General features: G+C 36.4%; 1 protein-coding gene across 4 annotated transcripts in view; it reads left to right on the forward strand.

The window, feature by feature from the left end:
• LOC143150951 (matrix metalloproteinase-2-like) overlaps positions 1–25,233 on the forward strand; it is a 378,361-nt gene that overhangs the window by 334,519 nt on the left and 18,609 nt on the right. For 3 of the 4 annotated variants that reach the window (XM_076319589.1, XM_076319580.1, XM_076319599.1), the window contains one exon: positions 12,989–13,147. The exons of the other annotated variant lie outside the window; for it this stretch is intronic. In XM_076319589.1, coding sequence (XP_076175704.1) covers positions 12,989–13,147 — 159 coding nt within the window. The remainder of the gene's footprint in view (positions 1–12,988; positions 13,148–25,233) is intronic. 4 annotated transcript variants of the gene reach the window in all.

Genomic DNA, 25,233 nt, shown 5'->3' on the forward strand with positions numbered 1-25,233 from the left:
TGAGCCAAGGGATCTAATGTCTAACTCGATACCCAAGTCGATCCCAAAACAACCCTGACCTCCCAACTAATACCAACAATTAAGAATTTACGATCAGAAGAAACAAGAGATAAGTTGAAATTAGTATAAATAAATTCTAGAGTACAAAAATTGTTATATCAGTTTCGTACAAAATTGCTTCGAACTTTAAAATTGAAAATGGTCGTTTCGACATTATTTATGTTTTAAAACTGTAATTCTTGATAAAAAGAAGACAAGAGATTAGTCACTTACACACTGATAATCCCTCCTCGTATGTACAATATTATTGCTTCAAACGCTGCATCATTATCCACTCAGTATAATTTTTCATCTCCGAACACAACAACCCCACGAAGTTGTCTCTTGTTTTATATTCGTCGAAAAGAATCATCCTTGCGGACTAAATTTTCCGTCAGGTTATTTTTCTAATGCAAAAGTTACAAACAAATTCTCACGTTGCTAATCTCCAGGTGAAGCTACAGTTTCGAAACATTTGGAAAAAGTATGACCGAATTCTTGGAAGTTTCCTGTACGAAATAACATTCCTAGTATCATCTTAAAATTAGCATCACAATGGACTGTTAAAAGCTTAGGCACACCCTGTTTCGCATAACCGATACTTCGTTGCTACGGTCGCCTTAAACGGTTGACTATTACGTGAACTTTGAAACGGGTATTCGACTCGTCGCACGTAGGTTAGGTATTTTCTGTAGGTTATGTTCGCTCCATCTTACGCTCGACTGTGTAACGATTCTGCGCACCTACCCACAATTGCCTTGACGCACGAGATCGAAAAGTGGAGGGGATAACGCGACCGAACCGTTTACCTTTCGGTGAGAATCTACGTCGCGTACTGTACACGAGAACCTCGTATCTCACTGACTGAATATGAAATATTTACAGAAACCCACTGCGTGACAAAATGATGCACGCTGCGCGAAATACAGAATACGCGCTCGACGTAACTATTGCAATGTTTACTCTGTCGATGTCTTCGATTTTTACCTCATTCTCTGAATATTTGCGATAGACTGATCGGACGATTTGTATCGGTGGAGATATTCTGGATCAAGTTGTGGACTGAGGATGAAAGTGGAGGGGATAACGCGACCGAACCGTTTACCTTTCGGTGAGAATCTACGTCGCCTACTGTACACGAGAACCTCGTATCTCACTGACTGAATATGAAATATTTACAGAAACCCACTGCGTGACAAAATGGTGCACGCTGCGCGAAATACAGAATACGCGCTCGACGTAACTATTGCAATGTTTATTCTGTCGATGTCTTCGATTTTTACCTTATTCTCTGGATATTTGCGATAGACTGATCGGACGATTTGTATCGGTGGAGATATTCTGGATCAAGTTGTGGACTCGGGGATGAAAGTGGAAGATGATGGTGAACTTGAGGTTAAGGGTAGGGGGTGATAGTGAACTGAAGGATGGGGATTGGAATAAAGTCGTGGAAGCGGAACGCCCTGCATTTAACCGAAAGATCTACTGTTAGACAATGGAAGACTCTACGTTTTATTGCTGTAACGGTTTACTCGGTATTTTATGACTAGCGCAGAGCTTGGCTGTCGAAATTCTTTATCCACCTTCTGTTTTATTGGTCACGTAGAGATTGTAAGTGTCTTGAAGAAATATTAATTTTTCTTCTTAATGGTAACCGTCCATCGTAGATTGTGTACAGCAACAGGTACTGTCGATACACGTAGTAGAATGTTTTCAAATATGAAAAATATTTTGATAATTTTTCAACCGCAGGAATGCACTTTTTCGAGTGCTCGAAATTGCAAAATTCCGATCGGTACGAGAAGTAACTGTAACTGACAATAAAAATATTTTCAATGCTACTGTTCTTAAAATATTTCCCTGTCGAAAGAAAGTAAAATTTTAACTCTTATTCGAGAAACATGATGTGTAACATCTAGATACATTAATTTTTATCTTTCTCTATCTAAATTGCTTATATCTAAATAATAAAATTGTCTTATGGAAGCTCTATTGAATTTAGAGATTCTACTGTATAATTAATTCAAAACCAACTTACTAACTAGTGAAAACCTCTTCGATTACGTTTATAAATGTCCAAATTCTCTTCAAGACCGATCCTGCTCGAGAATAAACAATAATTCGGGATGTTAAACATCCCGTCGGTGGCAAATATCAACTCAGTTCTTTTTTTTTCTTCAAAATTTCTCACATAAGAACCAAGAAGGGCCGAGCAAACAAAGTAGCGATAATTTTCCGCGATTTGGGCAAACATATTACAATAAACATGCAAAGAGAGTCTAATCGAAGTCCGGGAGAATAAACAGTTTCTCCAGTGGCACTTGAAACCGAGAATATAATTCCAAATCCAGCTACAAAGCACGAAATTCAAATAATTTCCTTGTCGACGAATTGTTTAATCACCATTATTGCTAATTACCGGTATAGAAACTGTGAACAACATCAACGTTCCAAGTAGATGCGTTGCTCGCTAATGTTATGAAGCAGAGATGAAAGAGCAACGCGGATGTACAGTGCGAGAGTACATCGCAGTAATTAAATGCAAGCAGAGGAGTTGATTACTCGACTTGTTCAGGAATGTCGGTGGATTCGAAAATGTCACTAAATATTTGTGTTCCGTGCCTACACCTAGTTTGCTTCGCTATCGCAATTGGACCGTATTCTACGCGTCTACAATTAAGTCGCAAACGCGACCAAAACGTTTGTTGTCCTCGACTACCGTCTTTCGTAACGGTACCTGACGATTTTACTTTCGCGGAGAATTTTCTTATTTCTGTTCCGCGTGCATCGATTCGACGACACCGTTGCAAATTAACAATACCTATACTTATCGTATCAATTGATCGGTGAGATATTTCGAAAAAAAAAAAAAAACAAATTAGAGAACTTAACCCACTATTTTCGAAAAAAAAGAAAACTAAATTAAAGAAACTAACATACTATTTTCACTTATACGTTATGAGAATAATTTTCGAAGAAAAGAAAACCAAATTAGAGAACCTAACCTACTATTTTCACTTGTACGTTATGAGAATAATTTTCGAAAAAAAATAAAATCAAATTAGAGGACTTAACCCACTATTTTCGAAAAAAAAAGAAAACCAAATTAAAGAAATTAACATACTATTTTCACTTATACGTTATGAGAATAATTTTCGAAAAAAAGAAAACCAAATTAGAGAACCTAACCCATTTTTTTCACTTATACGTTATAAGAATAATTGTTCGAGAACTTTTGAGCATAATTAAAAATGGTCCAAATGTTCAATCTCATTTGACCCATATACTACGCAGAAACGAAAAGAAGATCAATGGGGCTACACAAAGGCAAAGAGTATGTCCGTCCCACCTGCCCCCACCACACGTTAAGTAGTATTAATGGATGCAACCGCTTCGACCAATAGCACGCTATACCTTAAATTATGCGTCGGTGGCGGCGAAACCGAGCCCCTGTGACCAATCGTACCCACATTCCTCAACCCTTCCTTCTTTCCAGTTACGAATAGTACATAAAAGTTACCAAATAGAATTCTTGCTCGATGTAAAATTTCTTTTACATTCTTTTTCAAGAACTTTATTACTCGAGCAAGTATACCAAATTCTTGAACCGTCTCTTCAAAACTATTTCATTAAAAATGTCTCGAGAGATTTAAATTCCTCGAACACCTTTCTCTAATATTGCACGCGTAACAACAACGAAAAACAATCTATCGAGAAAAACATACGATTCCACTTAAAGAATAACGCAATTATACATTGCAGGTGCTTGGTTGAAAAAAGTGAGGTTATGGAAAGAGTGGCCTTGTTGTATCGCTCGATTTCTTTCTTTATTATTATTGTTTTCCTATCGTCGATGGAACAAGTATCGAAATAAAAAATCTTTCGCTCCAGTTTCTAAATTATTTACACTTTCAACGGGATCATCGTTCCCGAAGAAGCTGAAAATCGATCACAATTGATGGTCACGATGCGGAGAATACTTGATCCGACAGCGTCTACGGTAACGATGTAACGTTGCATCTCGAAATCGATCCTTAGAATTTCCTGCATCATTAACCCTGGAAACGGTTACGTGTGGTTGAAAGTCAATCCAATCGAATCGCGAGAGTCAAGTATCGTCGCGATGAGCAGGCAGCAAGAAGTCGGATAGGGTAATCACCAGCCAGTCACAAATTGTTTCCCCTATCGAGGATTACTACTCGGAGTCCAGTTTCGATAGGGTCTCTGGAAACAATTTCGATTGCCCTCGTTAATAATTCCAGCTTAGCTCTCGGTCCCTGCAAGCGTTGCATAGTTTCCATTAGCATAGGCATAATTGTCCTGTGATTGCCGACATCGTCGAGAGTCCGCCTATTAATGATCGCTGCTTGCATGCTCAAATTGATAACTCGACCGATTCAAACGATTTTATTTGTTTATCTATTTTCGTTGCTTGTCTGCTCGTTGACGTCGATGGATAACCCGAGAGCAATGTTCTTTATTTGCTTGACCAATTAGAGATCGTCCGCTGTCTCTCTAATTGGCAAAATAAAATAAAGAAAAACGTTCCCTCGTCACTTTAATTATTTTCGTTCGTTTAATATTTTTTACAGCGCAAATACGGGGAAATCGGTGTGTGTGTGTATATATATATATTACGAAACGGATAAAATAAGAAATAAACTCGTAAGAGGTGAAGTGTAGCCAGTGTACCGTTATTGGAACTTTACCCGAACGATTGGAATTTAATCTAAATTTTCTTAATCTTCTCCACTGCAAAATTGAAAGTTAATACGAATATTTTTCAGGGCGCAAATACGAGAAACAGGTGTGTGTATATATGTTACGAAACGAATGAAACAAGAAATAAACTCGTAAGAGGTGAAGTGTAGCCAGTGTACTTGTTATTGGAAGAAATGTAAATTTTCTTAATCTTCCTGGATGTTTTCCACTGCAAAATTGAAAGTTTTCTAAAAATAACACTCGAGTGTTTCAGTAGTTAATGTCTCTAGACATCGAACATTCTAGTATATTACTCGATCGATTAAGAAATATTTCTTTCCCTACGAACATTTGCTATTATTGCACACGTTGCAATTGTTTGGAACGGTGTTGTACTAAAGATTGCAGTTACCGTGGCTATATGTTTCGAATGTGACCTCTGGGACTATTCCTTTCGTCATTTCTTTCTGGAAGCACCAACCACTGTTACACGGTCAAATACTGAAACATAGTCAACTACTGGTACACGATCAAATACTGGTACACGGTCAACTACTGATACTTTTACCTTATATGGGCCCAATATTTTGCGGTTTTCGACCTACTTGCAAAGTTACATTCAAATCAATGCGTGACACCTGATGTGGTTCTTTCGTGAGAGCAAACACTATCAGTTTCTAAGAAATATCTACAGGCAGCAACCATGTTGTGGTCTACGATACGAGGCTTAAGAAGCATGTTCGCGTGAAAAGTCGTGGACACTTTAATTTCGTGACAATATAATTTTTTTTACTGGTAATTTTACGCAGTGTTACCATAACAGTTCGTTTTATAAACCTCTGTTAAAAAGTAAATAAAAGACACATCGTTCCAGTTAAAAAAAACTAGTGATCCTGTAATGTCCCTGGTGCTGCCATCTGGAACTAAAAAACCTTATCACACTATGTTCCCCGTGAAATCAAGCAATTTTGCCTCAACCTGACTGTAGGATGGATAAAAGCGATGTGTCGAATATTTTTCGCAGAAACTCAAATATCGACCATTTTTTAAGATTTCATACTAAACCGACCTCTTAAATTTGTGGCGGTGATATAGTGTAACACTTTTATTCGATCATTTATCTACCTCAAACGTCGTGTAAAAATAAGCGTCGTTTCTATCGAAGAATGTGATCCAAGAAAAAGCACATTTATGAATAATAAATTCTGCAGCATTAATATTAGTTATGAATTGCTAATATCACCCTTGACACGTCACGTCAAGAGTCGCAGCATGAACGATGAAAAATCAGGTTTTTCATAAACGATGAAAAATCAGGATACCACAATTTGCACACCCATTGAAAAATTAGCATTCTTCGAAATCGAACTGGACTTTTAGCATGGTAAAGAACATTTAACGCAAAATAAATATTTCATATTTTTAGTTTCATTAGTTGTGCACAAGATCGCGAGAGAAAATTTATTTTTTCTTTTTTAGTATTTATTCGTTAAGAGCTCAGTTTGATCTACACATTAAAAGCTCGATGCTCTCACCAATACTATGATTCGCTCGTACTCTGCGAACATAAGAACGAGTAAGCTACTGAAAACAACCAACACTCGCACAGAAACGTATCTCTTATACGTTAAGTGCTCGCGACTCAAGACCAGCGCGACACGAGCTCTTAACGAATCTCCCACTGTTTTCATTCTTGTTCTCAAGAGTAACAATCTGAAAAACATTATTGTGCATCGCATACTTGAAACAATCTTTTCGCCTAAAACGTGATATTGTAAAAACATCGGTCGTATGTCGTCACAAAAATACAAAATGGATACCAATACAATACAAAATGGATACCATAAATTTCAATATTGTAAAAAATTAAAACCCGAATAAGAAAATACTGAAAATACTGCCTGAACAAACCTATATACATATTGATTCACGAACCAAGTGTAAATAATTGCACGATAGCCAATAGAATATTAAAAATAAAATATTAAAATAAATATAAAATGGAATTTTCGTAACGGAGGTTTTAAATAACGACCGTGATTATTCGTTATATTTCATGTCGAGGATAAGAACGATCCTCGCCAGAAACGTTAACCGAGTTATTCGCTATCAGAAAGATAACCGGGCTGCAACAAGGCTGGCCAACTTCTTCTAAAAGTAGAGACGTCTTGTAAGTTTGCGAAGAACTTCCAGGGATATCGAGGCTCGCCAATCTGAAGTACACTTCGAGGACAACCGTAATTCGTTCCACTTATTTTCGTGCTTCTCCTTGAACAGGCTATTGATTAAGAGCACTTGACTCCGATATATTGCAGTCAGCTGCTGTTAACGTTGAAATTCCGAAATATCGCGGCGACGAAAGTTCGTAACGAGGAAACTTCTTGGAAGATGCCGCGATAGTCCTTTGCATGCACGCACTACCTGCGATTGATGTTTGACAACGCGTTGGGAAATGCATTCCACATTAGTATACACGAGAAACGGTAATTACATTTCACTTTCACAATTCGTTGTGATAATTACGCCAACTTAAAATTGTTAATGTTTTCGGTTCAATTCTCTAATGTGTTATCGGACATTAAAGTTTCGATTTGCGTTAATTTTTACACTGTTGAATTAATCAGTGATAGAGAAATTTTCTAACTTATTTTTTAATAATTATGTGTACAAATATATATATATAAAAATTGAACAAAGGGGTGAAAAATCTTACAGAAGTGTCTTCTAAAAGTTTATATAAAATTTAGTATAAAATGTATCATTAAACTACACTTTTTACTGAAGTTTGTAGTCTTCACTTTCTTTGAGAAACGTACAAGGTAAGAATTATAATTCCTTGTAGTTTTTTACGCTGAAAACATTTTTACATTGAATGTCAATATTACTATTATTTTCATTCTTCCGTTTGCCTTATAATTCGTGCAATAGAAACAATGTTTGAAAATCAGACAAGGATGCGGTGCGTTGGAAAAATTTATTTAAAATAACAGCGAAAGAAAGTATACTTAAACCAGAGAGAAGAATTTAGTGCATAGAGAGAATTCTAAAATAAATTTCATGTCTAAGGAAATGTTTTATTCTTTCCTTTGTATTCTTAAACGAAATCGCGTTGATAATGTCTGTGTAACTAGCACTCTTAACAACTAATGAAATAATAATTTAATAAAAACACAAAATAAAATCAATATAGATATTATAAATAATTATTCAGTTATTATTTCTCTTTTATTATAATTTCATTTTCGTTTCATTTGTTCCGTGTACTATTTGTAACGTTCTTATTTTAATATTACATCGTTCTCTAAATTTTATTTTAACACTGAACACAACTCAACATTTTCTTAACTCGTTGTTAATTTCCTCTCTCAAGAAGCAAGCCGATAATATGTTTAACGGACAACTTCGCTCGTGAAAAATGTTGCGCTGCGAAATTATTTTTGATCAAAAGATAATTTATTCTTCGGACTATTTTACTTCGGTTCGATTAGACAACGTGTTGCGATTAGACTAGCCAGAACTATTTTTGATTCGGCTCGGTTTAGGAAAGTTTACAACTAGTTTAATCTGTTGAGAGTCTTGGGACGAAGGAAGTTTTCTCGTTACGAAGTATCGACATCGACTCGACATTTTGCTAATGGATTGTGTACCGATAGAGACAGGAAATCTCATATAAGTTAGAAATAACATTGTATTTCCTCAATACTTACGATTCGAACGATAATGGATTGCAACTTTCCTCGAAGCGAGGTAGGCTCATAAAGTTATTATTTCGAGTGATGTCTTTACTTTCAAGAGATGAATATGTATTTTATCATAAATATGCATTAATCTATAATTCTTACGCTCGTACGTACACAAATTTGTAACGATAGGGGGAGAGAAGTATCCTTGTGAAGATAACATGAAACATTTTTTGTAGTTAATTACAGTTTCTTTTATGTACCGATTTTTAATGCATAATCTAGAAACTTAATTATATATTCTTAACGCATTACCAATCAATAATGCTCTTTGCATATTTATACTCACTATATACGACCTAAAATCAAAGATAAAAGAAACAGACACTATCAGATAAATGCTTATTTTCAAAGAATGTACTGTGCAGTACAGAAAAGTTGACATTTGGGAAAAATTACTAATTGTATTGAATACGACGTTTTAGTCAGTCTTCGAAGGCTTGTAATTAAACAAAAATTACTCAACGATATTCACAATTTTTTTATATATTGTACCCTATTCCGTTTAATCCAAATGTCATCTTTTCAACTTCCACCTGTACATACTTGGTCCAATCGAGTACATCTTGTTCATGTTCTCCTTACTGCAATATTCGGAAGACGCTAAGTGAGATACAAGTTTAGTAACAAAGTTTATTCGATTCAATAACTTAATTGTTCAACGTGACAATTACTAAACTTGCATCTGTACAGAGTTTCGACCAATACAGAAACCGATAGCGATTCTAATGAGCATACAACTGCAATATTGCGTTCGGTTTTAAAGATTTTCCAATGAATGTGAGAGTAATAAGACAAATCTATAAATAACCATCTTACAATTCTGTTCACTCTTGGATTCTACAAAATTGGTGTGCGAACGTTGTCGAGAGAAAGTTCTTTGACGTGCTGGGAAAGAATTAGCGTGGATTGTTGTTGTGATAAGTGAGGGGGAAAAAAAAAACAATCGTATTTATTCGTTTTTCACCGCAACTGAACAGTCTTCTTTTACCGCGAGACCCGGTAGCTTTAATTTGATGATTCCGACCTACATTTGCAACGAGTGTCCTAGATGCGAAACGAAATGGAACGAAGGTAAAAAAGCTGCCAAAAGAAAAGCACGCGCGTCAGAAGCAGATCCGCGCAATTAATTTAAAATAATATTTACGAAGTAAACAGTGTAAAATGATACAAATTCAACGTTCGGCGTATAATTTTACGTATTACGCGGCGTAGCTTTTGTTATTCCGTCAAATAAACCCGGTGAAATGAAATGACTCGTTATCCGAAATATTCTATTTAACGGTGTAACACACATCTCGCGATTGGAAATTTATCGTTTGTTCAACAACATTGATCATCTCCGCTAATTAAACGAGTAAAGTGTTTTTATCGTTTCACAGAAATATACCCTAAAAATTCGGGCAATTTTTAATTTTCGTTTGCAAAATAAATTCCAATTGAAAAGAAAATTTCGCGCACGGAGTATCGTGCCGAGTTTATTTTACGAAATAACGAGAAAATCGGTTACCATAAGTACCGGTAAATCATTTTTTAAACCCTCTTGATATATTTTTAATTGGTGGTAGTAATTAATTTTTGCATAAAATACGAGTGAAAAATTCTTAAATTTAAGACCGTCGAGAGGGAGAAAGAGAACACGATGAGATCCGACAGCAGTTGCTGGAATTCCCGAAGTAATTGCCCGGAAAAACCGACACGCGGTCATGGAAAACTCCGATGCACCTTCCTCGAGATAATTATTGTGGATCGGTTAAAAACAGTCTCGTGTTTAACGTTAGAACAACTATTTCACGCAGACTCGTGACTAAAGTATTAACAATAGTACCGTGAGGGATATTAAACACCAATTTTTAATGAAAATTCAGAAATAGTTCTATAGTTGACAAGATATTCGGCAAATAAATATTGTGCTTCGGCCACTGGTTTACAAAAAAAAATGTCTATAATAACGTCATTCTTCTAAGTGAATGTTTTTCCAGAAGAAAGAACGACGTCCGACGAGAAGAGTAAACAGGATACACCGTGAGTGAGCGAGATAGAGCAACAGCGAGCGAGTCTCGCACTACATTAGTGCCAGACTATATGCGAAGATTTTGCCTGGATATACACGAAAGAATCATCCCCACCACTGTTTACGTTTCTTCGCTTCAAGTGGCCCTTTGACTCGAGCAGTCGACGGTCCAAGGAAGAACGATAAAATCCGCTGGTAAGATTGAAATTCGTTCGCCGATAAAAATTCAAATTTTTATATTCAACATTGTATTCTCATGAGAACATTATTAACGGATCGTCGGGTTTCTCCCGTTAAAAATAAGCCCAAACACGACCGTGTTCGGACTATCTTTAATTATATGCGATCGAGAGTTTTTTTTTTTGGAAAATGATTAGTGCAACGTATAAGAAAAAATAGTCCGAACACGGTCGTGTTTGGTCTCGTTTTCATCGGGAGGATCTCGTCGATTCGTTAACAATGTTCTCACGACGATATAATGGCAAATAGAAAAACTTCAATTTTCATTAGCGAATGAAATTTGATCCTGTGTGGGGTCGGTCGCCGCTCGCTCTATCCATTACTTTTAAGTCGGTGACAATTAACCAGGAGTTACTGCAATCTAATGCAGGCTCGAGGAGCTTGCAGCTCGGGAACCGCATGGGACTCCGACTTGTTTGTTTCGTTGAGCGACCTCTACTATACCCAATTGACTCCACGCGTATAGTATACCCGTGTTCGTGCATCGATGCTACACCACGGTCGCGAGCGAGACCGGGCGACACATTGGACATTATATGTATATACGTACGGGAGTCAAGTGGGCGTGGTGGGAGGTCACTCAACGTAGCGGACAAGTGGTGGGGGAAGCGATCTCGTGAGGCTAGCGGGTTGCAAATTCCACAGGCCTGATCTAATGCATAGAAAAACTTCGATTCTCATTAGTAAATCCTTAACCCAGTATTTTTTCAATATAATTTACCAGCTCAATTCGTAATTTAACCAGGTTAAAAATTATTACAGCTCGTTAATAATTTGACAAAGTCGACGTTAGATTGTCGATCGATTTGTTAGTACGTAATTTTGAAGAAGTGTAGAAACGAGACAATCCGAGAGCCAATCGTAATTCGGTTCGAGGAGTAATTAACTTTTCGTAGTCTGTACGCTACTTGTTAACCGATTTTAGCAAAGTAACGTCCCTGAGTGCAAATCTAACGCGTCGATAAGATTTTACATAGTAATAAATCGCCATTAATTATGGTTTCGCGAACTTAAGATTTAATAGTTTACGAGATATTTCGTATTAAAATTTTGGTGGTTATTCGTCTAGCTAAGCACAAGCACACTTTTCAAATAAGAGCGTAGAGTAGTTGGTAAGACGTCTGTTTACAATGTCAATACTCTTTTGACCACAAATACCGAGCCCTGTTCTGCTTTTCTTTCGTTGATGTATATTTCTTTTTGTTCAACCTTTTTTCCTTCACTACGTGACTCTCCTAGTATTTATGTTCAGGCATTCAGTAATTCAAACCCTTTTACTTTACTTCTTCGCATTATTTTACTGCTATTTACACGATGAAAAGTTTATTTACACGTATCAAGAGTAATAATTAAAGAACTAAAGAACAGGCACAATTATAATAGAAACATATATACGAATATAAAATATAAAATAGAAATAAATATATTGATACTAATATATATCGATACACACATTACGATGGTATTCATTATCGCAACATTGAAAATAAACAAACTCAAATAACATCAACGCCTAATAAAAGCTTCACTTCCCCAAGTACAATTAATTCAAGAGACACTATTCGTCCAATTTACTTATAATCAAATGTTCCTCTAAATATCGCAGTTTACAGCGAATACAAACAACTCACAGTGTACAATAAAAAAAGAAACTCGACAAAGAGAAACCTAGAATACTAGAAATATAATAAAGACCCTAAATACAGATCTCAAATTCTTGAAAAATCATCCACGCTCCACGTTCTCGAAAAATGTACTCACACTCCATGATAAAGCCACCGAAATTTTAAGCCACGAAATATTTTACGAGCCCGTCAATTATGGTCCGTGAAACCATGATCACCGGTCTCTTTTCGTACTACTCGCTCCTCGCTGTGGAAAATCTATTTCATAACCAAGGAAACCACGTTTGCAACTTGTAACGCGCATTGTATTAATTCTCTCCACCCGCGTGCTTCAATAATTTCTTGATAAAGAAATACAAAGACTCGAGGAGGATTCAATGAATCGCATAATGACAAGCTCGGTATTGACTCGAGTGTCCTACCCCGAAGAAGTCATCATCCCGCCCTTCGTTCACCCATTCAAACGAAGATCCACCATCCGGCCGGCACGGTCTCGTATTTACCGAAACTCCTTCCGTTCTTTATACAAAATTCGAAAGGCCGCCTGAATCGAGCGATTGAAAACGAGTAGGCGGCCGAATGAATGGATGGGTAAGACGCTGGATCTCGAACGTTTCTTTGGCTTTCAGGGACCAGCCTTTTCGCGGTGGCCGCGCATGAATTTGGCCACTCTCTCGGCTTGGCACACAGCTCGGTTACTGGGGCACTCATGTATCCGTGGTACCAAGGATTAAGCTCTAATTACGAGCTACCGGAGGACGACAGAAACGGGATTCAGCAGATGTACGGTAAGTGGGTCTACGTGTTTGATAATTACGTCCGAAGCTTCGTATTTCCACCTACCGAATCAAAACATCTACTTGTACGTATTAGTTTTTTCCTTTTTTTCTTTCTTTTTCTCCTCTTTTTTATTTCCTTTTTAGCATTTCTCGCGGACGTGAATATTCATTTCGCGTTGCATACGGGGTGTGGCACGCAACCGGGGTCGTCGCGATCTTTCTTACGCTTTTGATAAATTATCGAACGAAAAATGTATTTTTTCGACGAAAAATTATACCGGGTTTTCGATCGATTGTATATTGTATCGGTGAGAGGATATTGGGAATTTTTTAATATTGTTTACTTCATAGTGACTGCGAATCGTGTAAAAACGAGTTGAACAGTCTGCTATACTACGATGTTGAAACAATTTTGAATTTTTAAACGATATAACTTTCTACGATAGGAGAAAAATGGAAAATTATAGCGGGTTTTCGATTGATTGCAAATTTTATCGATGAGAGGATATTGAGAATTTTTTAATAGTGTCATTTCAAGATCATCGTATAGGAGGTCATTCAATTGATCTCGACATCGACACTACGAAATCAAAAATACGTTGTACCGTTTAAATATTTTTTTTATCGAAAATAAATTTTCTTCCCAATTGTTAATATTGTAATTTGTACACGCAAGTGCCCGAAACATCGTGACACACCCTCTATACTACTATTTACGATAAAATCAATTTCGGTGAATGTAAACTCGATCGCGTAGAAAATGTTTAAGAAAGCATAGAAATTATAGTAAGCTTTGTGATATATAATACCAATGGCAAATTAAAAAGTGGACAATAAGATAGATTCAAATACGAAGTATACAGTGTTTCTATTTTTAATGATTTCGCGGCTCGATTCTTAAATTTTCAACCCCGTAGTTCGTGCTCGATTAACTTTCCTCGAGTATGCATATTCTTGCGTAAGCGCGCACACACGCATACATTTTTATGCACTTAAATGAATGCTATAAAAAAGGGTTTACGACGAACCTGCGCAGTTTACCAATCTTCGACCTCCTAAATGTCTACTTTTATCTGCTGTTACTATACGTACGCTATCTTTTTATTGTTCTTCGTGAAAACTATTTTTTTTTTAGTAAAGAAATGACTCGATAACAAAACAATTAACATTTTAGAAAATCATAGTAATAAGTAGCGATTAGTTTTCATAAAAATGGGGTTACATAAAAAATTAGTTTCCTGCAAATTTTTGTACGAGAAAAAAATTGGAAAAAAGCAATTTTAAACTCTGTAGCAGAGTCAAGAACAGTTGGATTATTTATGTATATACATATTGAATGTCGAGAAGGGATGATTGGGTCACGTGAATACAATGTAAAAATTGTCACTCGAAAGTGAAGATTACCGTGTATTCTTCACAGATTAAATCTTTTAGAAAATTCAATCGCTTGTTTCTATTCGCCTCGTTAATGTGGAGCTCTTCGCGAGCAACTCGGCCATTGTATCCATATTCTTTGAGTGTCCAGCGTAGTGTCTGCGGTTGTACTTTCTTTCCACTTTGTTGAAACAATTCGCTTGCCAGTTTTCCAAGCACTCGAGCGAGAATCTTTTTGTACTCAGCGTACAACTTCTTTTTGTTCGTTGCTATTAACGGAGGGATTTCTATTATGAACTTTAAGAAAATCGATTTTTTTTTTCAGTAAATTTTTCCGAGAGTGCTCACCCTTGAGAATATGTTCCGTGAACATTATAGAAAAATGCATGAAAAATTACCAAGGCTACGATACTCCGACACGGTCCGTGCTTTTAAAACATTAGACGCGTTTTCCTCAAAACCGTGTTCCATCGCGACTATCGACGCGATATCTTGGAAAATACCCAACCGATCGATTTGAAATTTCGTGTACGTATAGTGTATACGTATACGTAACGCCCCTATAAAAGTTAAATCAATATCTCTGAATCTTCTATTTCTAGTTCGCTCAAAGTTCAAACAAATTTGGACAGTAACGAGATCCTTTTCTAAAATCTCGTCATTTTGTTCAATTACATTCTCTTACGTTTCTTTCTATCTTTTATTATCTTTCAAAAAAAAAAAAACTCGCAGAGTAACATACCAAAGACTAGAACAAATTGATTGCAACTAAATTTCACCCTGCAATCTAATTTACAAATTTAACGATTTACATAGAGTGTTAAATGATTTCTTATAATCGTTTTAAAAACCGTACACACGTTACAAATAAACAATTACCTACGTGACAAATAAACAAAAGAAAACATCGACCAACTGGAAAAAAAGATATCTAATTTTGCAAACGGGTAATATCTTGCCAGAAAAATATCAAAAAATTATTCATCGGTTCAATGCAACCCCCATCTTCGGGGAATACTCGAAAAACGAACGAAAAATACGATTCTCTTCGCTGTAGACACGAGGAAACGCTCCGTTGGACTTTCAAACTTTAATAACCTCAATTAACGCCGAAAATAAATATTCTTTTTGGACGTCCCCCCTTCTCCTCCGATCTAGTCTTCGCGTCGCGGTTCGCGGGAACAATTGGTTTGTATCTGGATTCGCGAGCTAATTCCGAAACCGGGAACGTACTTGTCGCGGATAATTGAAGTTTGAAAAATGTATGACCACCGGACGAATTTCAGGAGAAATCGAAAAAAAAAACAATGTCGCGGGATAATCGTGGCGGCAGGAGTGCAGCAAGACGTCCCCGCGGTCACTAACAACAGGGTGAAATGAAACGTGAATAAAATATAAAGGACGACTACCCTTCTCTTTGCTTCCAACAGGATGTCGACCGTACGTTCGAATGATTTAGTGTAGTGGAAAGCTTTGCAGATCCGAGAGAATCGCAAACGCGTACCACCCTCCAGCCCCTTCCGTTTCTGTTTTTTACCCACCCCCACCGTTTCCCTTCGCGTTCTATTTGCCCTTACACGCTCAGACCGTTTGTCCCTTGCACCGTTGCTTTTCTTTTTGTTTCGCCTCTTTACTCCGCACCTCTCGATTTTATTCATCCCCCGTGATTTTTTCCTACTCCCCCCCTACGTTCTTCCTCGAACCATTCTCTCCACTTTAACCCGCGTTTTCGCCATTTTTTCTGCACACGGTTGACGCTGCCTGCCTCCAACCGTGTCTCTGGTATATCTTTATATATCCCCGTGTACCTACCTACGTACGTATACTCCGCGAACCGTTTTTATACCATCGTCGTTTTTCACCGCGTATATCCTCCGCGTCGTCCGCTCCGCGTCAAGGCGCGCCAGATTTTACCGATACTTTTTAAACTCGCACCATTCATCGACGGTCTCGAGAACAGTCCACCCTCTAACTTACGAGGAGCGAATCCGAAAGTTTGGAAAATTGTCGAAGAATTATTGTACCGGTTAACTATCAAAATCGAGTCGAGTGATCGATCAAAGCGCGAAACTTGAACCGGTGGAAATTCTTCTTCCGTTGGAAGTGTCTACGAAACTGTGAAAAATATCCAAACTGGAATTTTATGTATCTAGAAGAATTTTATGTATCGATGATTATGGAAAAATTTATGCTTCTCGCTTTAAACTACTCTCTGGGAAACTTTTACAATCGAGATTTCGCAATTCTTAAATTTACGAAAAAATATACTTTCTTAACGTTCGTTTGTAAATGTAATCGATCTTTCGAGCACATTTTTTATTTTTAAAAAATTATTATTTCTTTTTTTGTTTTGTTTAAATAGAAAACGAAATATTTTTTTTGTTATAAGAAAACGATATATGGGTCGATAAAGACCCGAGGAACGCGGTAGAATTTAATACGCGTACTCGGCGCAAGGAATTTCGGTTACGGGAGCACTGACTCCCTCTCTAACTGTCGCGCAGTTATCCCCACCGTTTCGTAACCTCAGCGCCATCAGTGCCACGCGATCGAAGATCGCTCAACTGCTAATAAATAGCATTTATGTGTAACTCGCTGGCTATCACTGTTTCTCACTCCCTTGCTTGACGCGATCAAAGGCTAACGGACCGGAGATGGATAATAGTGGTCAATTTCTGGAACACGTATCTATGGATCTGTCCTTTCAATTGTTCAATAAAGCACTACTGCAACGCTGCACGTACACAACCGTTCATAACGGTTTGCGATACTCGGTGGAATCGACTCAAGAGTCTTTCATTGTCGTTGTAATTTATAATATGTATCTTTGAACAACATTGAGACCAATTGATATTAACGACGTTATAGAGCAACTATAATGTGTTAACGATATTGTTGAGCAACTATAGTGTGTTAACGATATTTTAGAGCAACTATAGTGTGTTAACGACGTTATAGAACAACTGTAGTGTATTAACAACGTTATAGAGCAACTATAACGCATTAACGGATTTTTAGAGCAACTATAGCGTGTTAACGACGTTATAGAACAACTGTAGTGTATTAACAACGTTATAGAGCAACTATAACGCATTAGCGGATTTTTAGAGCAACTATAGCGTGTTAATGACTTTTTAGAGCAACTATAATGTGTTAACAATATTATAGAGCAGCTATAATGTGTTAACAATATTATAGAGCAGCTATAATGTGTTAACGACATTGTAAAGCAAGTATAATGCGTTAACGATATTTTAGAGCAACTATAATGTGTTAACGGTATTATAGAGCAGCTATAATGTGTTAACGACATTGTAAAGCAAGTATAATGCGTTAACGACACTTTAGAGCAACTATAATGTGTTAACGATATTTTAGAACAACTATAGTGTGTTAACGACATTATAGAGGACCCTAAGGAATCGTTTCATGGATAAGCAGTCGATTGCAGAAAATTTAGATGTGAATAATTCAGGAACTGTACACAGCCGTTGATCAAGTTTCGAGGGTGAACGACGTTTATGGCATGGCCTGCGATTAAATTCAGGCCACGTGTTCCGTGTTTGCAACGTTGTTTTGCAAGCAGTTGTACATTTTTTGCCGAGTATACCTAGACTCGGTGAACAACACCAATTTTATTCGTATATAAACCTAATCCAAACAATACAAGACGAAAGAAAAACTACAAGTTTTTCGCATCGGGTATTCACGCATATTTTTCGGTAAAATTATTATCTAAAGTAGTCAATTTTTCTTTACACGGAGATTCCGCGCAAAAAACAAAATTATTGCAGATTGTTACGTGTCTGCACCCAAATTTTCTTATACAAAGATTTTGAAGACTCGCGAATATGTGAAAACCCAGAATTAAAAATTTCTTTCTTCCATTTCTACTAAGCTATTTTCCTTTTATTAAGTTTCTTCTCGAAACCTTCTGGTAGAAATTCCTTGCTCCAACAACGGTTCCCAGATTCTTGGCGTAAATCTACAGTTTTTTTTTTTTTTTTTTTACCTCTGTACAGCCCTTTGTCCCTATCTCTCACGAGACCCTTGCCTAGCTCGGTATCTGTGAAATTTCATCTCTACCGATACTTTCCAGATGCCGTACATATTTTATGGATCTTGCTACCTTCATCTCTCTCTCCCTCGCTCTCCACGTTCGAAACAAATACACGATCATTAGAGAGAACAAAATGCTCGAGTTTGCAAAAAATGACACCCGTAGGTTCATCGAATGATAAATTTTCAATTTGATCGGGAAATATCTCTCGTCGTTGATTTTTTTTCTTCGCGACTTGGTCCCTCGAAGATCCCCTCTCGCGTTGGAACTAAGAACAAAGAATTAAATGTTTACTCTGTAGCTTCTCTCGTGAAGTTCGTGCGAAGAATTAAATGTTTACACTGTACCTTACCCCGGGAAAATATACGTTGCTGCTCTGAAGTTTTAATACTCGTGCTAACGAAATAGAAGTTTCAGAAACTTTGTCGTTGATAGTGCGAAACAACTCGTAGAGTTGTTTTGAGTGAAATTTTCAATTCGTTGAACACCTTATTTATAATTTGTGCGTGACGGAAAGACGATTATACACGAATTTGAACTAAAATCCAAAGTAAACTCACGATGTACAAATTCATAGTATTAGAAAATATATATTGTGTCTCTTAAGAAACATTGGTATATATGGTTTTTCTGGTTTTAAGATTTTGGTAGATAAAATATATTAAATTGTTACGTACAAACAAAACTGACTTTAGTTTCAAAAGAATACTCGAAGCAATACGTGAATGTAGATATTAATAGAAATAACTCGCACGCGAAATGTTTGTGAATATAATTATAGATTGAATCTAAGTTAGTTGAAAGAAAGGCAGAAAATTGCCAAGACTGTGTTCTCTGAATACAATAAACAGTTAGGATTGCTATAAGAATATCGTTAATTTAACGAGGCTTCGTTGATCGAGTCTAGAATATGGATGTTTACATTCAGGAACCGGTTAGGCTGCGCGAATTATGAATGCAGAATTATTCATCCCTCCTAATCCCTTTTGCAAGGCTGCATCGAACTATATTTAGCCACCTAAAAGTTCTAATTTCAAACAATGCAATTCAATGCCACAGTAAATGCACGCGAAATTTTAATTATAGTTCTAGCATGTAGGTACATGAAAATTGAATCCATTAACACGAAGAACAAATTTGTGTTCGCGTAATAAACAACAAAGTATTACAATACCATGCTGTGCAAGTCTTGACTGGTTAACGTTACCTATGTCGTGTAATAAATTTAAACCTGTTCAACGGAATTGCTATTTCTGCACAACGTATACTCGAATAAATTCTAACAAAATATAATAAAGTAACACTTCTGTAACTGTCACACGCTCGAGACGAAACTGCGACAGTTAGACAGGTACAATATATCATCGATCATTGCACGAGTGTTGATAGTAACAACTGCCTACATCACTCATAAATTTTATTTATAATATATCATTAACATGTTTATAGTCCACTGAGCCACATGTGAATCAGAAGCAATTTCTAACTCAACAAATGTCACTCGTAAGATTATTATAAAAGTTTTCCTAAAACTATAAAACATAGATCACAGGGATAATAATGCATGATCCTTGATAAAAGAGTACTTATTCTATCTAAAAATTAACAATTCACACCCTGATAATCAAAAATCTCTGAACAATTTTCAAATAAAAATAAATAACTTCCTTTTTGTGCATAACATATATGTACATACAGTAACACATCTATCGCGATACAAATTTTGTAATTAACAACAATACATTGTACATCTTCGTGTAAATTCACCAACAGGAAACAACTAAAGTTACGATCGCGTCGCACACTATAGATACAGCACAGTAAAACCTTTAGAGCGAACATAACTTGACTTTTACGAAACACATTTGAAAACCATAACGAGCACACCAAACTGTGATCAAGACCATTAAACAACTTCAAATGATCGATACTAAAAGCAGATGGTATAGCGTTATACAAACGATAAACAAAATTGAAATAACAGTGCTTATGTGATCCGATTTATAATTCGATTAAATTTATAATATCTCCAAGTATACAAGACGTTTTATTTTGAATTTTAAAATATTTTAAACATTCAACATATTGTACCATAATTTATTTTACAACGGAAAATGCGATCAAACATGCGTGTACTATGGAGATAAATTACTAATAGATTATATACCACAAACAGGATATAATCACCATAGGTTCCATTGAAAGCTAACCAGTGACAAACTTACCCCGTTAGACCGAGCTTTTGGTCTAATTCAACAGTTTGTCTTTGTCATTAAGTTTGCCAACACTCGACGCTTCATAATTATGCAAATGTTACTATGCGCCAGTTTCGTTGTAATTTCATCCCTAATCCCGCGATTTATCTCCGTTAGTTATTCAGGTTGTTAAAATGTTATTCATTCATCAACAGCTCGCAACTGTACAAATATTGTACAGTTTAATTTGGCCCTTTAGTTTTAATCGCGCGCTTAATCCTGTAATCCGCTTGCGCCGACTATTTTCATTACCAAAATGTAGGTTATCGTTTACCTGCGAGTGCCAATTACAGTTAGATTGAAATTCGACCGTTTAATTTGTTTCAAAACTTTTTCCACGAGCAAAGAAAATAATAAAATTTTCATATCAATTAATGCGCGTTGAAATCTTGCCCTCGGTTTTACAATAATTTAAAGCCAAACGAATTACGTAGTAATAAAAAATTCACGAATAATTTCCAATGTTGCATGCTCACTGCAATACTCGTCAAGTTTAATTACTTTTACATATATAATAGTTTTACACAACTTACATCGTGAAAAATTACAATGATTTGCATCAACATACTATAAATGTCATATAAAGACATTTACAATATTTATTTCACGTTCCTTGTTATAATTCTTTACTGTTTATAATCATCGTGACTGAAACTTGCATAATTTTTTATGTATCGTTCAAATACTTGCATTTTATTCAATCAACTGTAATTTATATATTGGTATGTACATTAACGTTTCAAATTCAAACACTTTCCTCCCTTTTCTTTACTATAAATTATCGACGGATACTTATTCTTAAATAATTGCCTGTTTATACGAACACAAGTGCTGTTTTAAAGGTAAGGGAATAAAATAGTTTCATTTAGCGAAAACAAACCAATATCTTTCCTCGTTTCTTCTTATTTTACGAATGAAAACTCGGTGGGAGTAATCGTTTCATTAAACTCTAAATGGAAGAACCGTTTCGTGGAGAAACATAAATTCTCAGAACATTTTACTGGCTCCGGTACATTACATTACAGTTAACGCAAACGAATTCGTATGCAAACTAAAACAACTAATCGAAATGTCATGTTTCAAACTATTTTGGAAAACATTACACGAAACATTCAATACCGTGTAAATAAATGCCAAAAAAGGCAACAATAGGAAATATAACTTTAATTCGTCCCTTCATGATAGTAAAGGTTTACAATATACTTATAATTGTAATATTTCCTTACTAAATGAAACAAACTCGTTCTCGACACTGTTATCTTTCACTCCTGTGATAAGATCTATAAAGTATATGTGTGGAATCGAATTTCGTGCAAAAATAAAAATTTGTATTTTATATTTACCACTATATCTTAGTAAAATTATTATCGATCGTTTAGTGAGGTTTTCTCAGAGAAAATTCACCTAATTGTCATCGCTGTCCAACGAGCAATTAGAATGCTCTGATAAATAATCAAAAAATAGTTTATTTCTATCGTCAGGATTCATTTTGAAGTATTAAAATTATTGTAATAATTTTTGAGAAAACAAGTAAAACACCATTCTTACTGAGAACAGAAGTGCGAGTATGTTTAACAATTTTTTACTTACGCACCCGACAGATTTAGAAAAAAAGTCGATTAAGTAAATAGTTTACCGGTCGATAACCGAAGTCAACGAACCACCGATTTATAGACTTGCGGTGGATAAACGATGTCGATGTAAAGCTTATTTATCGACTCCCGATAAGTAATGTGTTAATAATATCCTTGACGTGATATTTTATACTCTTCGAAAGTTTAAAGCATCGAGATAATTGGTGGAGGTTCGTTAGAGAGGGTAGCACGTTGAAGCTGCACGATGGTGGGGGAAGCACGGTGAAGCTGAGCGATGGTGGGGGAAGCACGGTGAAGCTGCGCGATGGTGGGGGAAGCACAGTGAAGCTACACAATGGTGGGGGAAGCACAGTGAAGCTGCGCGATGGTGGGGGAAGCACAGTGAAGCTGCGCGATGGTGGGGGAAGCACAGTGACGCTCCGCGAAAGTGGGGGAAACACGTAACGCGCAAGCGCAGGAAACTCCCGTTAGAGGTCTAGAAACAAGGCCCGAACGTCTGGAGGTAGAATGCTCTATTTGACAAAGAGATTAGATGACATTGTGACGTTGTTTTGAGACAAATTATTTCACGAACAATGCCTCTAATTAAGTGCTTTCCGTACCTTTGGAAATTTTTCATTCTTCCATTTTAATGGTCAATAAAAGTAGACAATTAAGAAGTTTCGATTTGAGAGGAATGCTTTAGCCACTGAAAGGGAAACAAAGATTATCGATCAGACAGAACATTCTTCGTTCTGTATTCCTACACTGCGTGTAAACCGATAATTCTTACAAATCGAACGATCGTCAATTCGAAAGGTAGACAATGTACATTTGCGATGTTCGTTGAAAACACATTATTCGAGGAATATCTGGCGCAGCACGTAGCTCGGAAATAAAAATCGGACTTTTGTTACCCTGATAAAAGCACAAGGTGACGCGGTGCATTTACGGTCTCCCCAGCTCGTCACGAAAGCGATCGAAAATTCACACGTAAACGAAAACAAACTGTCGAACACTAGCGTCAAATCTAATTTTTTGAAAACGATCGATGAGGTACGGTTACGCTTTTGTCTTTACCCCAATTCCGAGTAAACTATGGCTCGCTACCTGGTTCAACCGGGACCACCGTTATTACGGAACAAATATGATCCTGAACAAAATTTTAAACACGAAAATGAACGTGTAGGTTATCGGGAACATAAACGTTTACGTACAAAGAGAGAAAGAAAGAAAAATTGAATTGCTAAAAATATAATCGGATTGAAAAAGCAAACAAACACGATACACAGGAGAAATATTTTCAAGTCTCTCGAATGATTACATTAACGCGTTTTAAACAATACATATTTACGTATTGTGTAACGATACAGGAATTTAATCAAGGAAACTGTTCAAATATACCGTTAGCACGATTAAAAGAAAATGAACGCGGATATGAAAATAATAATCGTTGAAAAAATTAATCTACAACGGTAATGCACGCAAGTTATACAAACAGTGAATATGTTTTCGTAATAATGTACAATATGACGCCACGTGTGGCAGAACAGAATATTAATGGTATCTCTTTGACAATTCAACGAACTCGTTCGCGAAGTTTCGTTGAAAAAATTCGTTTCCGGTTTCACAGAAGTAGACGCCTTCTTCTGTGACATTTAATTGTAAACGTTGAAATCCTTCTCACCGTTCTTCCCGCATTGGTAAAATGGTAAAAATCGTATTCGACGCATTTACTTTCACCTGGGTTAGAATTTTAAATTAGAAATTCTCTCAAAGAGTATCGACTCAGCTGATTCTAATTGTTCTCCACCCTTTGTCACTTAATTTCGTCGGATTGGGAGCCTCGCCAAATCTTCAATGCGAAGACAAGAAGACCTTTTCGCCCCGATTTATTTTGTTCCCTTTCTCTTGGTACCTGGAAATCTTCAATTAAGTGCGAAGGATTTTACGTAACGGTTGATCCAGTGATTCAACGAGGATCCCCTGGACGCATTTTCGTGCTTTTTCATCCTAAATTCCTTTCAACGTCTTCTATTAAAATCCTCGGTTGCCTCGTCGTCTATTAAAATCCTCGTTTGCTTCGTTGTCTATTAAAATCCTCGCTTGCTTCACCGCCCGCCGGAACGTACTCGTTTAATTTAAAGTTGAACTCGCAATGTTCCGACACGAAAACCACAACATTTTTTCAAGTCTCGTGCAGTTGGAAATTCAGCTTATGCAATACTGGACAGAATCGATCTACACGCTTTCCACGGATTCGTGGAATGCAATTGAGACGCTAGAAACAGGATCCCTGAGAATCTCTCATCGAAGTTAACGAAGATCGTCTTCTCTTCCAGCACTTCTTACAGTTATCTGTTACTAAGTATGGTAAGACCTCGTTGGTCGTCGAACGATCCCGTTAGTTGCTCAGTTATCCTTATCACTTGAAATTGAAAACACAAAGAGGGATTTCGAACACGATTTCAGTGATATTTTTTTAACGTTACCAAAATTTAAAAAATGTCTTTTTATTTGAACAATATTACACATTTTTATGTCCCGTGTATTGTAACTGACATCAAAATGTGCCTAAATGCAAGTACCTGAATCAATCAACGAATTAATTTGTGTAAGTTACTTTTCTTTTTGACATAACTATAGCATTTACACTTTAGGGAAACAATTGTCAGTGTTGAAAATTATTCATTTTATGGATTTCCATTCATCGATTCATTTTAGATATACATTTCAAAATTATTCACTGACACGTTTGGACATATTTTAGGAATTCTGTTCCTTTCATTTGAATCAAATTTTGTAGGAATATTGAATGCTAAAAACATTCAT

This window comes from Ptiloglossa arizonensis, chromosome 1, assembly GCF_051014685.1.
Source record: "Ptiloglossa arizonensis isolate GNS036 chromosome 1, iyPtiAriz1_principal, whole genome shotgun sequence".
In the NCBI taxonomy this organism is placed as follows: domain Eukaryota; kingdom Metazoa; phylum Arthropoda; class Insecta; order Hymenoptera; family Colletidae; genus Ptiloglossa; species Ptiloglossa arizonensis.